Source organism: Littorina saxatilis, linkage group LG17 (assembly GCF_037325665.1).
Source record: "Littorina saxatilis isolate snail1 linkage group LG17, US_GU_Lsax_2.0, whole genome shotgun sequence".
In the NCBI taxonomy this organism is placed as follows: domain Eukaryota; kingdom Metazoa; phylum Mollusca; class Gastropoda; order Littorinimorpha; family Littorinidae; genus Littorina; species Littorina saxatilis.
In genome coordinates this window covers 26673273-26686005 of record NC_090261.1, presented here as the reverse complement: position 1 = coordinate 26686005, position 12733 = coordinate 26673273, and the positions used below count along the sequence as shown (strand labels likewise).

Below are 12733 nucleotides of genomic sequence, written 5' to 3'. Positions count from 1 at the left end.
TCTTCTTCTTCGTCGTTCGCTAGATAGTTTTATTATAAGAACCTTTTTTTTTAATTCCTATTAACTCGATGTTCTTTAACTATGTTTGTAAATTGTTAGAGGATCTTTTAGTAGAAGTGTTTAACTGTCGAAGCTGCTTTTACCTAAGAGACCGACTGTATATTGTGCTGTTGTACTTGTCAGACTTGATTGTACCAAGTCCTTCACATGTTGTAATGCGCTTAGAGCCAAATATTTTTGTTTTTTGTAAGGGATAGGCGCAATATAAATACACTTTATTATTATTATTATTATTATCTTATTTCTTGTCGGTTCCTGATTCCAAAAACATATAGATATGATATGTTTGGATTAAAAACACGCTCAGAAAGTTAAAACAAAGAGAGGTACAGAAACGCGTGCTATCCTTCTTAGCGCAACTACTACCCCGCTCTTCTTGTCAATTTCACTGCCTTTGCCATGAGCGGTGGACTGACGATGCTACGAGTATACGGTCTTGCTGAAAAATGGCAGCTACTTGACTAAATATTGTATTTTCGCCTTACGCGACTTGTTTTTTCCTGTGCATGAAAGCCAGAAAGATGACATCTGTCAGAGATTAATTTTGATTTGTAGATACATGCGACATGTCGACAGGGAGGCATTTTTATATCGTAAATTTATGGCACGTATGCGCTTCTTTTGGATGTATTATGGGCTCATTTAAAACATGTACCTATGCGCGTGTTTGTGTGTATGTACGTGTGTGCTTACTGCTAGTGTGCGTGCGTGCGTGCATGTGCGTGTGTTGATAATTCCTGAATACTTATCTGAACTTGTACTGAATTGTCGTCTGCTCTCCACAGCATCGTCAAGCGGCGTTCCCTCCCCTGGATCGTCTGACGAAGGTTCCCCGAGTGCTCAGCGGTGCGTCTCCCCGCCAGGTCAGGACGGCAGAGGTTCGACCTTCTGCCTACAAATAGATTACCATTGCAAAATCTTTCGAGATCCATTTAGTCTTTTAACAAATCAGTCATTCGACGCAAATAATCATATTTTAATCTCTGGAATCAAATTCATTTAGTCTTTTGACAAATCAGCCACGCGACGAATCAGTAAAATATCGTCTTCACTTTACCTACAATGATATACTTAGCCCGTGAATGCATTCCACCTTCTCCATAATTTCTTACGTAAAAGTAAATAAAAATGACAACAGACAAATACAAAGCGAGGAAAGTCCAAGCGTGCACAAGCATAGTGTCTTTAATTTTGTGCTTTGGTATTCTTGGTCATTATACTCGTGACATACTCTTGTCTCAACTGGTGTTCTTTTGAGCGGTTTGACAGAATTTAGCAACCGACTCGCAACATTGAGATAATCTGTGTGTGATTCATGTTGCAGGCTACGCTATGAACCCCAACCCCAAGATAGGATCCGCCCGCTCCTTCTGTATCAGGATGAAGTCCACACTCACCAAGAGAGGAGTGCACGTCAAGAGTTCGGGATACAGGGTGAGCTTGCCTGCGCTTATCTGTCTGTCTGTATGTCGGTCGGTCGGTCGGTCGGTCGGTCGGTCGGTCGGTCTGTCTGTCTGTCTGTCTGTCTGTCTGTCTGTCTGTCTGTCTGTCTGTCTGTCTGTCTGTCTGTCTCTAGCTCCATTTCCCACGTTGTCTCCGCGGTCTATCTGTCCTGCCATGTTAGTGCACCGTGGCTCGTCTGTCTGTCTGTCTGTCTGTCCGAATTTTTCCGTGGCTGCCCTCTCCACAATCACAGAGCTATGACTGCGAGAAATCATTCTTTTCTTGGTCAACTTCCGTGAGGATTCACTCGCTACTACATATCATAAATCACAGTCCCTAGCTCTCATGAAAGCGAACGCGTGCACCTCCACAGATCTGTATATTATAAGCTTTCAGATATGAGAAGAGCATCCTTCTGCCAACTGCGTTGTGTGTAGAGGGTGAACTTTTTGTTAGTATAATTATTCAGATTGGCATAGGTGTCACTTACGAAATTAATTCATACAAAATCCCACGCTGTGGAACAGGGAGCAGCCATGCTGTTGATTGTTGTGACGTCAAAGGATGCTTTAACGGTGCATGTGTTGATTTAAACAAAACGTTATTCAAGTTAAATATGGCGACGTAGGCTACATACAATAGTGGTAATTGAGGATCCGTACTATGTTGCAAGCGTTCGCTTCCACGAGAAGGGCTGCACCATTAAAACCTGTGATTTCGTTTGAGTGTTGATCAAAGTCTCTTTGATTTCGTGAAAAATATCTTCGTTTTCTTCGTTCCAAGGTGGTGCACATATTGGCCCACATGCGCTCCCAGATGAACCTGCAGGGGATGGGTCGGAAGGGCGGGGCTCCCGTGATGGGGTTGGTAGGAGTGGCCATGGCTATGCCCCCGCCCACAATCACGGAGCTCAAGCTGGAACACGACACCTTCATCACCAGAATGACGCCAGACTTCACGCTCACCTACTGTGAACCTATGTAAGTACACTGTATGCAATGCTATGCTATGCTATGCTATGCTATGCTATGCTTTACTATGCTATGCTACGCTATGCTGTTCTATACGATACGTTACGATTCTATGCGATTCTATATCATAATATTTTGTGCATACGTGTTGTATGCCAGTGGGTAAAGAAGTGGTATGGTCCATTAGTATTGTAATGCAATACAACAGACAAGAAAGAAGAGCATGAAGCGTACGGATTATAGTGGTGTGAAATGTCTGTGTAGCTGTAATGAGAGACCTCCTCGTGAAGAAAGTGTTTTTGAATGTAACTCGACTAGCAACGTAAAAAAAGTGGTCGACAACAATTACGAAGGCATCGGAAAGGGCCTAATGCCTAAATGTGTTCATTGAGAGGATCCAACGTTATTGTAGAAGGGTCGTTCAGGTAATTTTGTAAGCTTCGAAAAGCTTGGTTTTGTTATTAACTGATGACTGGAAGCCTGATTTTTGTTTGACCCATTTTTGAATATTTCGAGAAAGTTCTGTGTTTTCTATTTCTTTTTGACAGTACTTTCTTCCCTTTGCAGGATCTCAGAGCACATGGACCTGAGTCCTGATGACGTCACCAACCGATCCCTGTACGACATGTGTCACGCTGGCGACCTGGCCAGTCTCAGACAGTCCCATCTGGATGGTGAGAAATTGTGTGTTTGTGTATGTGTGTGGGGGGTGCGTGCGTGTGTGCGAATGGTAGTCCAATCTAGATGGTGAGCACATCATGTATTTGTATGTGTGTGTTCGTATGCGAGTGTATGTGTGCGTGTGTCTCTGTAACCGATATCTGTTCGACGTGTATTGTGAGAACAAATCGTGTATGTGTGTGTGAGGATGGTGCCCATATCTATATGTTTGTCTGTCTGTTGAGTTAAACAGAACGGACGCAATATGTCGAACAATAAGAACCACGATGTTGTGATGATAAAGATGTATTCGCTGTGTTGTCAGTGCTGGGCAAGGGGCAGGTGATGACGGACTACTACCGCCTGATGACGCGCAGCGGGGGCTACGTGTGGGTGCAGACCTGCGCCACCACCCTGCTCAACGGCAAGAACGCTGACGACCAGAACATCCTGGCCATCACCTATGTTCTCAGGTGTGTTGTCTTGGCATTTCTGATCTATATAGGTGCGGTTATACTGTCAATTTCGTAGGCATGCTCATTTCTAGGCGAATGAGTGGGATATCTTGGGGAAGACCAGAACATCCTGGCCATCAACTATGTTCTCAGGTGTGTTGTCTTGGCATTTCTGAACTAGGTGCAGATATACTGTCGTTTTACCTCATCGCTTAGGGAGGATCGAGGGAGATGGAGGGGGTGCCAGTTGGAGGGGAGAGGGGTAGATCACAATTCTGGGACATGCTTTCTTCTAGGCGTGTGAGTGGGATGTCTAGGGAACAACCAGAACAGCCTGGCCATCAACTATGTTCTCAGGTGTGTTGTCTTAGCATGTCCGAGCTAGGTGCAGATATACTGTCTTTTTACCGGCCTCATCGCTTAGGGAGGAGGGAGATTTACCCTTCTTTAGGAACTGATGTATTTAGAAGGACTGTTTCGATTATCTCTTTAATCTTAATTTATATCATAATGTAACATTTTTGTGTTTTAACTTTGTGTAGATAAGGACGCAACTGATTCAAAAAGTCAGTTACAAACATTACCAGGACAGTTTTTAAAGATTTCAATTTGTTTTGCTGAACTACAGCTCAGTTCTATAACTTGATTGTGTATTTTAAGTGTTAGTTAGAGTGCCTTGGAGAATGAGGAACATATGAGCTTACGGCGATCATCCTTATTTGAGGCATTCTGATAATCATCGCTCCACGGCTAACGCCAGTTGTCTCTCTGACCGGACGCTAAATTCCTACGCGAATCTTTCAAAACAAAAATACAGAGTTATCTCCCATATGTTGTTCGCGAGCAGTGTTCGCGAGACGAAAAGGATTGCAGATTGGCCGACTTCGACAGTGATCTTCGTTCTGTTCTTCACAGTTATGATAAAGACATCGTTCTAAGGTCAAAACAAGTCGAAATTTTGGGACTGCTGCCGGAAGGAGACCGTAATATATGGTTGCATCACTGTCAACTGGTTACAGAAAAAATCGTCTGCTCCAGCGAGCGCCGAAACCAAACGGTTGATTATCACGTGACACTTTTGCCATATTTAGAGTTGTTTGCACAGTAAATACAGCGGCGAAAAATAGCTCGCTTGAAACTGTCTTACATATCAATTCCTTTGTAATTTAAAAATTGCACAACACCATGAAAAATCATTATCGACGATCGCGAATCTGGTTATATCCATAACACATTACGAAAAGATCTAAATATGTAAAAAATCGATTTCCTCTCCAGACAAGGAAAACCAAGGCATCCTGTCAGGGATAGAATGAGACCCGAAGGGAAGTAACTCATTTTTGACCTGGGTTCAGGATGTATTTGAGGATGAAAGTAGCTTGCTCATTTCAATGCTTGTCATTCTCTCAGGTGCCAGCAGACTGGTTCCGCATAGCCTTCACTTACTCTATTACACATGTCGTGTGCATTTAGAGCGCTTACCGTGCTTCCCTTTGTTTATCAGATGAACTACCACAGCTCGTCCTTGGTTTTGCCCTTTGTGGTTGTGGGACTGTAAATTCTTTTGGAATGACATTAACATACATGTATTTAAATGGTGTTACAGCGGCGCAGAGAACGGTCACTGCATGATGAACCTGTGGCAGATGTGTGGTACCGACCGGCCCACGCCCGCTCCTTCTTCCGTTTCTGCACGTGCGCACATCAGCCACGCCGCAGATGACGCTGGTGAGGACTGCCTCTATTTTGAGAGAGACAGACAGACAGACAGACAGACAGATAAAGAGCGAGCAAACAACCTACTGACCAACGGACGGACGTAGAGAGAGAGAAACAGACAAACAGATAGACAGACAGACGGAGAGCCAACAACCCACTGAGCAACGGATGGACGGACGTACACTGAGAGAGAGAGAGGGAGAGAAAGAGAGCGAGAGACAAGCAAATACATTCTTACAAGTTAATTTTACCAATACTGCATGATAACTGAAATAACTTTTTGAAGTCGAAGGCATTCTGGTATATAGTCAAATGTGTTTTGAAATAAAAGGATAACATTAATATTTAGAGAGAGCATCATCTACCGCTCACAGGCGACAACGAATAAGCATTTCTTTTGTTTTTTTCTCCAGATGGTGACACAAACACAGCAACAGACAGCGACCGCAAAAGCAAGAGTAACTTGAGCAGCAAAGAGGAGCTATCCAAGAACCACGTCACCTCCCCCTCACAAAGCGCTTCTCACGGTCTCCACGGGAACAATGACGCCGAGAATGACGTCATGTCTGACGACAGCACGGACACCAGCACAGGCGCAGGCAGCAGCTTCGCGGAGAAAAACGAGGGGGTGTCGCAAGACTGCAAGAACAGTCGACGAAAGATGGAACGGCCGCGGAAACGGAAACGCGACGAGATGGAGGCTGGTGATGGGGAAGGCGTTTCCCCGGACTCGCCTCAGTCTGGTGGCGGAGATGCGCATGTGGAGAACAAGAATAAGAAGAAGAAACAGAAGGAGGGAGAGGGGTTGGACGGAAGAACGAACAAATCTAGAGACCCTGTCAATTCTGTGTCGTCACCTGAGGATCTCTCGTTAAAATCGTCATTAACGTCTTCGGTGTTGGAGGCAGGACTGAAAGTGACGTCTTCCTCCAGTCTCCAGACGTCCTCCGCTCAGCTCACTCTGTCCTCCCCAACACTGCACGGCCCGGACAGAGACACACCCGCAGGGGTACAGCACTGGCAGAGCGCTGGCTTAGGAAGCGGAAGCCATGCGAACGGGAGCAGCAGCAGCAACGTGACTCCGAGCACGGTCAAGGAACTAGAGGCGGTGATGAACCGCCACCTCCCCTTTCTGGAGCCCGGACAGCTGCATCCTTCAGACACCTCGCCACCTTCCAGGCTTCACGGCAGCCATTCCAGGGTTAGCAACGGCAGTCTCAGCAACAGCTACCCTGCCCACGCTGCCAAGAAATCCACCATTCAGTGGGTCGGGTCGCACTCTGCCGCTTCTTCTACTTCTTCGTCCTCCGGTTCGTCTTCATCAACGTCTGTTGCCGATGCTATGGCGGCCTCCAGCTTCTTGCGTTCGCTGTACGAGAGTCGTGAGTCGGTGATCAGGTCCTGCAACTCTTCCACCACGAGCGGGAGCAACAGCGGGGGCGGGGTGAAGGGCGGGGTGTGCGGAGAGGGGAGGGGGAGCAATCAGATGTACGAAGACATGGCGGGCACCCTCCTCACCCCTCCCGGCGCTGACGTGTTCAAGGATCACCCTCCCCCCTTCTCCATCCCCAGCATCGTCATCTCCTCCACAACCTCCCACTCATCCTCTCCCTCCCCGCTCACCTCCTCTTCCTCCTCCTCTGCAGCCAAGCAGTTGCCAGGTTACGGCAGTCAGCACCACCATCATCACCAGCTGGCACGTGGCTACCCGACCAGCGCTCTGTCCTTGACCTTGCCATGTGGCGGTCTTGGGGAGGCCTACAGCATGACCCCGCCCTCCTCCGTCTCCCCCCAGGACAAGCTCCCCTCCCCCTTTGCCGCTGCCGCCGCCGCTGCGTTGGCCTACAACGAATCTTCTCACAACCCCTACGGCCTGGGTAGAACGTCCATGCACCCCTCCTCCTCCTCCTCCCACCCCTCGTTTGTCGGCAAAGACGGTGGTCTTGGTGGCGGGGGACACACTACTGACTATGCATCAGCCAAGGCCGCGTACTACGCTATGTCTGCGTTGAGCGGGGGTCACCACCCCGGTCATGGTGGCTATGATGTGAACCACAACACGACTGCCACGTACGATCAATGTGCAAGACCCGTTATTCCTTGGTACTAGTCCCAGCTTGTGTTGCTTTTCTTTTTGACGACGAAATGTTTTAGAGTGCTAGAACAATACGAATTGCGCGCATGTGTACAACTTAACTGGAAGAACTTATGGCTTATGAACTGTGCTCCCGATAAGAGAATGTCAGTTTTGAGATGGACGTAGAAGTATACACTTTCTTGTGAATAGGGGCGCATAAGCAAAACGTAAGGAAAATGCATTCTTAGATGGTGTGTTTGGTGCATATTTGATCTCGTCCCGTGGAACGTTTTTTTCACATTAATTGATAAAGTAGTGTTAATCCTGAAGACTCCAAATGCACTGCTGAGATTTCACTAGTCACTGCCGAAGACCAAGAGGTTCTGCACATGGAAATATCACATATAATTATAATATATATATACATTCAAAGTACACTCATGCGTATCCCGTGGTACGCTCTTTCGCGATGTTAGTGGATTGCTCTCCACAATGCATTGGGAAGCGGAAATTTACAGATCTATATGTGCCAGTATGCCAATTTCTGTTCTCCAAAAGTTAAAAAGCAAACTGATATTATGCATGTTGTCGTGTTAAGCAGCTTTCATAGCAAATAATGCCAACTTGCACGAAGCACTGCTTTGATATTCTTCCATGGCACTCTATCATGAGCAGTTGTTATTCGGTATAGGGCCAGTGGAGTAGGTTTAGTACAGATACTTACCATGGGTGACGCTCAGTTGCTGCCGTACTGGCCCAGTGTTGACGGAGCTTATCTCTGTACATATCAGGCTATGTCCGAAACTATCGAAATATCCTGATGCTGGTTGTCAGGATGATCTCTAATTTACTTAGGCTGAAAAACTTTGTTCTTTGTGTTCAGCCATCATAATCGTCGGCAATCTATGAACCCTGACTGACTGCAAGAATATCACGTTGGCTCTCGCCGATTCTCACCATTTTGGTCTTGGCTGGCCGAGATTATTCTTCAGAGCCTTTGCTCACAATAACACACTGCCACTCACTGCATGTGTTACCTTTAAGTGTCGACTATGCCGGGACATCAAACGAATCATGTTGATATCACCATAACGTTTTTACGCAAAACATTGTCAGAAAACTGCAACGGTTTAAGCCTTCCATTGCAGGAAGGAGCAACAACAGTGCTGTGACGAGACCATTGTGAATGATTGGTTGATCCAAGACTCATGAATATGAATAACTCAATATGTGATTTTCCATGTATACTCAGTTTGGTGACCAGCAGAACATTCACGTCCAAGGAGACAGCACAGCACGCATATTAGTTATTACTTCCTCCGACTACATGTGAACTTGTATCATTGTTTGAGCACTTTCGCAGCCACTGCCAAAGATAATCAGGGTGGTTCTAGTCTTTTGTCTTGAACGTTTAAATGTTACACATTATGTACTGTAAGTTCTACAATTGTGTTTATCTGCTCGAGAGTTGGAGTTGGTGTGTAGCTTTGTTTTGACTCACACATTATTGTTCGTCTCTGTCGTGTTCAGCTTGATCTACCGAGACTTGTAGCCTACATGGAATTAAAGCATCAATCTGTGTCTACAGCAATGCATTATAGATGCATTCCTCCCAGTGCTAACAATCCTATTAACCAATTCTACCGAGGCTTTTATATGGAGTAAGAGCATTCTTCAAATTGGACACAAACTGAAATTCAACAGCCTAGCCGCTTCTTGTGTATTCTTTTGTTTGTTGTTATTGCTGAATTCCTTTTGCAGATAGACACTTGTGCTAGTGTGACAGGGGAGGCTACCGCTCCTTTCACAGCAGACTCTGCACCCGAGTTGTTGGCCTTTAAGTCAACACCGGTTGATTGTGGAATTCTGCTTGTGATGGGGTCTGGTGGTTTCCGATTGTCTGAATGTTCATGGAAACCTTCGGGTTTGTATAACAGTTTTTATAGGGCTAAGAAATTAGCCCTAACATTTTCAATCATGTTTGATTGCACTTCGCCTCCCGAGGTGATCGTAGTGTTTCGGCACTCGGTTACACTAGTTAGGAAATAAATTCAACCAAAACTTCCTCGCTCAACACAGGAGGTGGTAGCCAGGCTTTAATTGTGTGTTATGCATTGACATGGAAGGATGCTTTAATTCCATGTACAAGTCTTGGTAGATCCGTGATAATGTGGACCATTGTGTGAACGAGAAAGAAAGTCCCGTTATATTTTCCTGTAACCCATTTGTCATATTTTTTATACAAATGTAAGCTTAGTGGCTGACGTCTTTGTATTAGAACACGGATTCTTTATTTTTATTTGTTTTTTATTTTTTAAATGAACACAGTTTTTAGCATTAAAACTAGAAACAATCAAGAGTTCAGGCGTTGAATCTGTAAAACAACAGTCTGGTCCGAATTTCACCAGGAAGCTCAATTTGCTAACTTTAGTGGTCATTTTCTGGTTAAACACCTTAAGGTTTGGACAATCATGGTGCTCTATCGACAGTCCCGATAAATAAATAATTTGCGCGAGAGAGAGAGAGATAGAGAGAGAGAGAGTGTGTGTGTGTGTGTGTGTGTGTGTGTGTGTGTGTGTGTGTGTGTGTGTGTGTGTGTGTGTGTGTGTGTGTGTGTGTGTGTGTGTGTGTGTGTGTGAAAGAGACTAGGAGAGAAAGATAGAGAAAGAGAGCATCTTAAGATTTGGTCAGCAAGAAATAAAAATACATTTTAGAATGGCTCAAAAATATAATCAACAACCCAAACTGGTTTTATTTTAGTAATTTTTATTGTATTTTATTGTTTTTCAAGAATAGCGTATGTATGTTGCAATGTTTCCCGAAAAGCTAGTCCCAAGATGTGTAGTTGTACGAGTGTGTGAGCGTGCGTGTATGAGAATATCTATGTGTCTGCCGGTCTGTTTGACTGTCTTTCCGTGTGTCTGATAATTCTGTTTGTGTAATATAAGACTGAATATGGATGTATGCAATGAAAATGCGAGAACAGTTGATAATAACCTAGCTTTCATACACTCTTGCTGTTTATAACATCATATCGTTTTGTCTGTGAATCTGTTTTGATACAAATGCAAACGTGAACTCACGGTCATGTTACGATTCTGATATCAATGCTAAATGTAATATATACATGAATGTCATTAAAGTGAATAAAATATATGAAGTTCTTACTTCTACAAAACTTCCTGACAAATCTTGCACAGCCATGCATGTAACGTATGCCTTCCCCTGCATGAGCACACACAGAAACGCAAACACGCACGCGCGCGCACACACACACAAACACAACTACACATGCATACACGCATATGAAACCCCGCACGTTTACATTACCGTTTAATTTGTGCTTTCAGTGTGGAAGATATTGTCTGTGTGTATGATAAGTAAATACGAAGAAAAGAATCAACCAGTAAGACAAAAATCCCAAAGAAACGACGTTAATAAAGAAAACATCTAATATAAAGAAGAAGAAAAACGAAAACAAAAAGAAACTGCGGTCTACTTGCCATTTTGAAGATCAGCTTATATTAACTAAATTGGTATGATAACATTTGTATTTTTAAGTGTGAGGAATTCCCCACAAACAAGCATCATATCCCACGGCTTTATGTTTATACTAGTAAATAAATGTAATTGCAAACTATGATGCTAACATTCAGACAACTGACGCATATGATGAGTATGTCTTCCTTCGCAGCATTTTCATTGTAATTAGTACGGAACCAGCACAGGGCTCTGGAGTCAAACAGTTCTAGAGGTATAAATGTATACCCTGTATGTCACAAGAAAACCTCACGATTGTTTTTGTTTTTTTATAATTTTTATCACCATAGATATCTATTTCAAGTCCCTGTGGTTAGATGAACAACATGATATTATTCGCCCATGAAATTATTAATGAAACAAAGAGAAAGTGCTTGTAAAAGGTTTGCAAGCAATGTGTGTTGTTTGGACAAATGTTTCCACAAACCACACTTCACAGGATTCGGCCAATCTTATGCTAGGAGAAGCCAAAGTTTTCATGTCGACAGGCATCTGAACCGGTGGACAAAACCAGTTTTTGAGTCACTTGAGAAAAAGTGACTCTATGTAATCGGTCAGTGTTAGTCTGTCCGGCCGGCCGTCCGGCCGGCCGCCCGTGCGGCCGGCCGTCCGTAGACACCACCTTAACGTTGGACTTTTCTCGGAAACTATCAAAGCGATCGGGCTCATATTTTGTTTAGTCGTGACCTCCAATGACCTCTACACTTTAACGATGGTTTCGTTGACCTTTGACCTTTTTCAAGGTCACAGGTCAGCGTCAAAGGAAAAATTAGACATTTTATATCTTTGACAAAGTTCATCGGATGTGATTGAAACTTTGTAGGATTATTCTTTACATCAAAGTATTTACATCTGTAGCCTTTTACGAACGTTATCAGAAAAACAAGGGAGATAACTAGCCTTTTCTGTTCGGCAACACACAACTTAACGTTGGGCTTTTCTCGGAAACTATAAAAGTGACCGGGCTCAAATTTTATGTGAACGTGACTCATTGTGTTGTGAATAGCAATTTCTTCCTGTCCATCTGATGCCTCATATAATATTCAGAACTGCGAAAGTGACTCGATCGAGCGTTTGCTCTTCTTGTTTATATATGAAATTGACATTGAAGCAGCATGCAGTGGGCGCTATGCTGCATTGACGACTGCAGAAGGACAAACAAGACGAACAGCATGCTGGGTGTGTTTTATTCTCGTCAAAACCAGACGAGCTCTCCGCGGCTGAAGAGTCAACAAGGGAAGACAAACCATTATTGCAGTGTGAAGCAATTTAATTTTGGCTGCCTGACAAGCTCTTTTTTGTTTGACTACAGTTGGTCGCTATTCATCTTCAGTTGTTTTGCTCTCACAAAAATGAACATGAATATCTGATTTACGACTTAGGTCGAATGGAAGTCACTGTAATCGGTGTCAGAAACATGACTCGAAACAATGAGAAAAACAATGCCTCGAGCAAGGTATGCCCCCAGCAAAGCAAACACAGAAATACTCACACTGATGATGTTAATGTATCAGATTTTAATGGCAAATTTCAGAAACGGTCTGCTGCATTGATCAGTTCTGGCTTTTCTGATCTAAAAGCAGTGATCTGACTCAAAAAAAAGTCGAAGGAAGAGACTGAGCGGCAAGGGGGGGGGGGGGGGATCATTCGGTCTTCGCGGTACACTGTGATCAAAAATGAAGACAAAGTGACATTGATCGTCGCTAGATTTATGTTTTCTGTTTGCCTGGCTGTCACTTGATACTTTTGTTTTGCCCTGTCTTTCTGCCACAAAGAACAAGGCCAATAGGCTGACATACATACGACCA

General features: G+C 44.2%; 1 protein-coding gene across 1 annotated transcript in view; it reads left to right on the top strand.

Annotated features, from left to right (window-relative positions):
- Positions 1 to 10625, top strand: part of LOC138952324 (protein trachealess-like) — a 37269-nt gene extending 26644 nt beyond the window's left edge. Inside the window, exons 5-11 of the mRNA XM_070323962.1 lie at positions 846 to 923; positions 1385 to 1494; positions 2287 to 2483; positions 3042 to 3148; positions 3460 to 3607; positions 5196 to 5317; positions 5722 to 10625. Coding sequence (XP_070180063.1) covers positions 846 to 923; positions 1385 to 1494; positions 2287 to 2483; positions 3042 to 3148; positions 3460 to 3607; positions 5196 to 5317; positions 5722 to 7418 — 2459 coding nt within the window. The 3' untranslated portion in view covers positions 7419 to 10625. The remainder of the gene's footprint in view (positions 1 to 845; positions 924 to 1384; positions 1495 to 2286; positions 2484 to 3041; positions 3149 to 3459; positions 3608 to 5195; positions 5318 to 5721) is intronic.
- The last annotated feature ends 2108 nt before the right edge of the window (positions 10626 to 12733 follow it).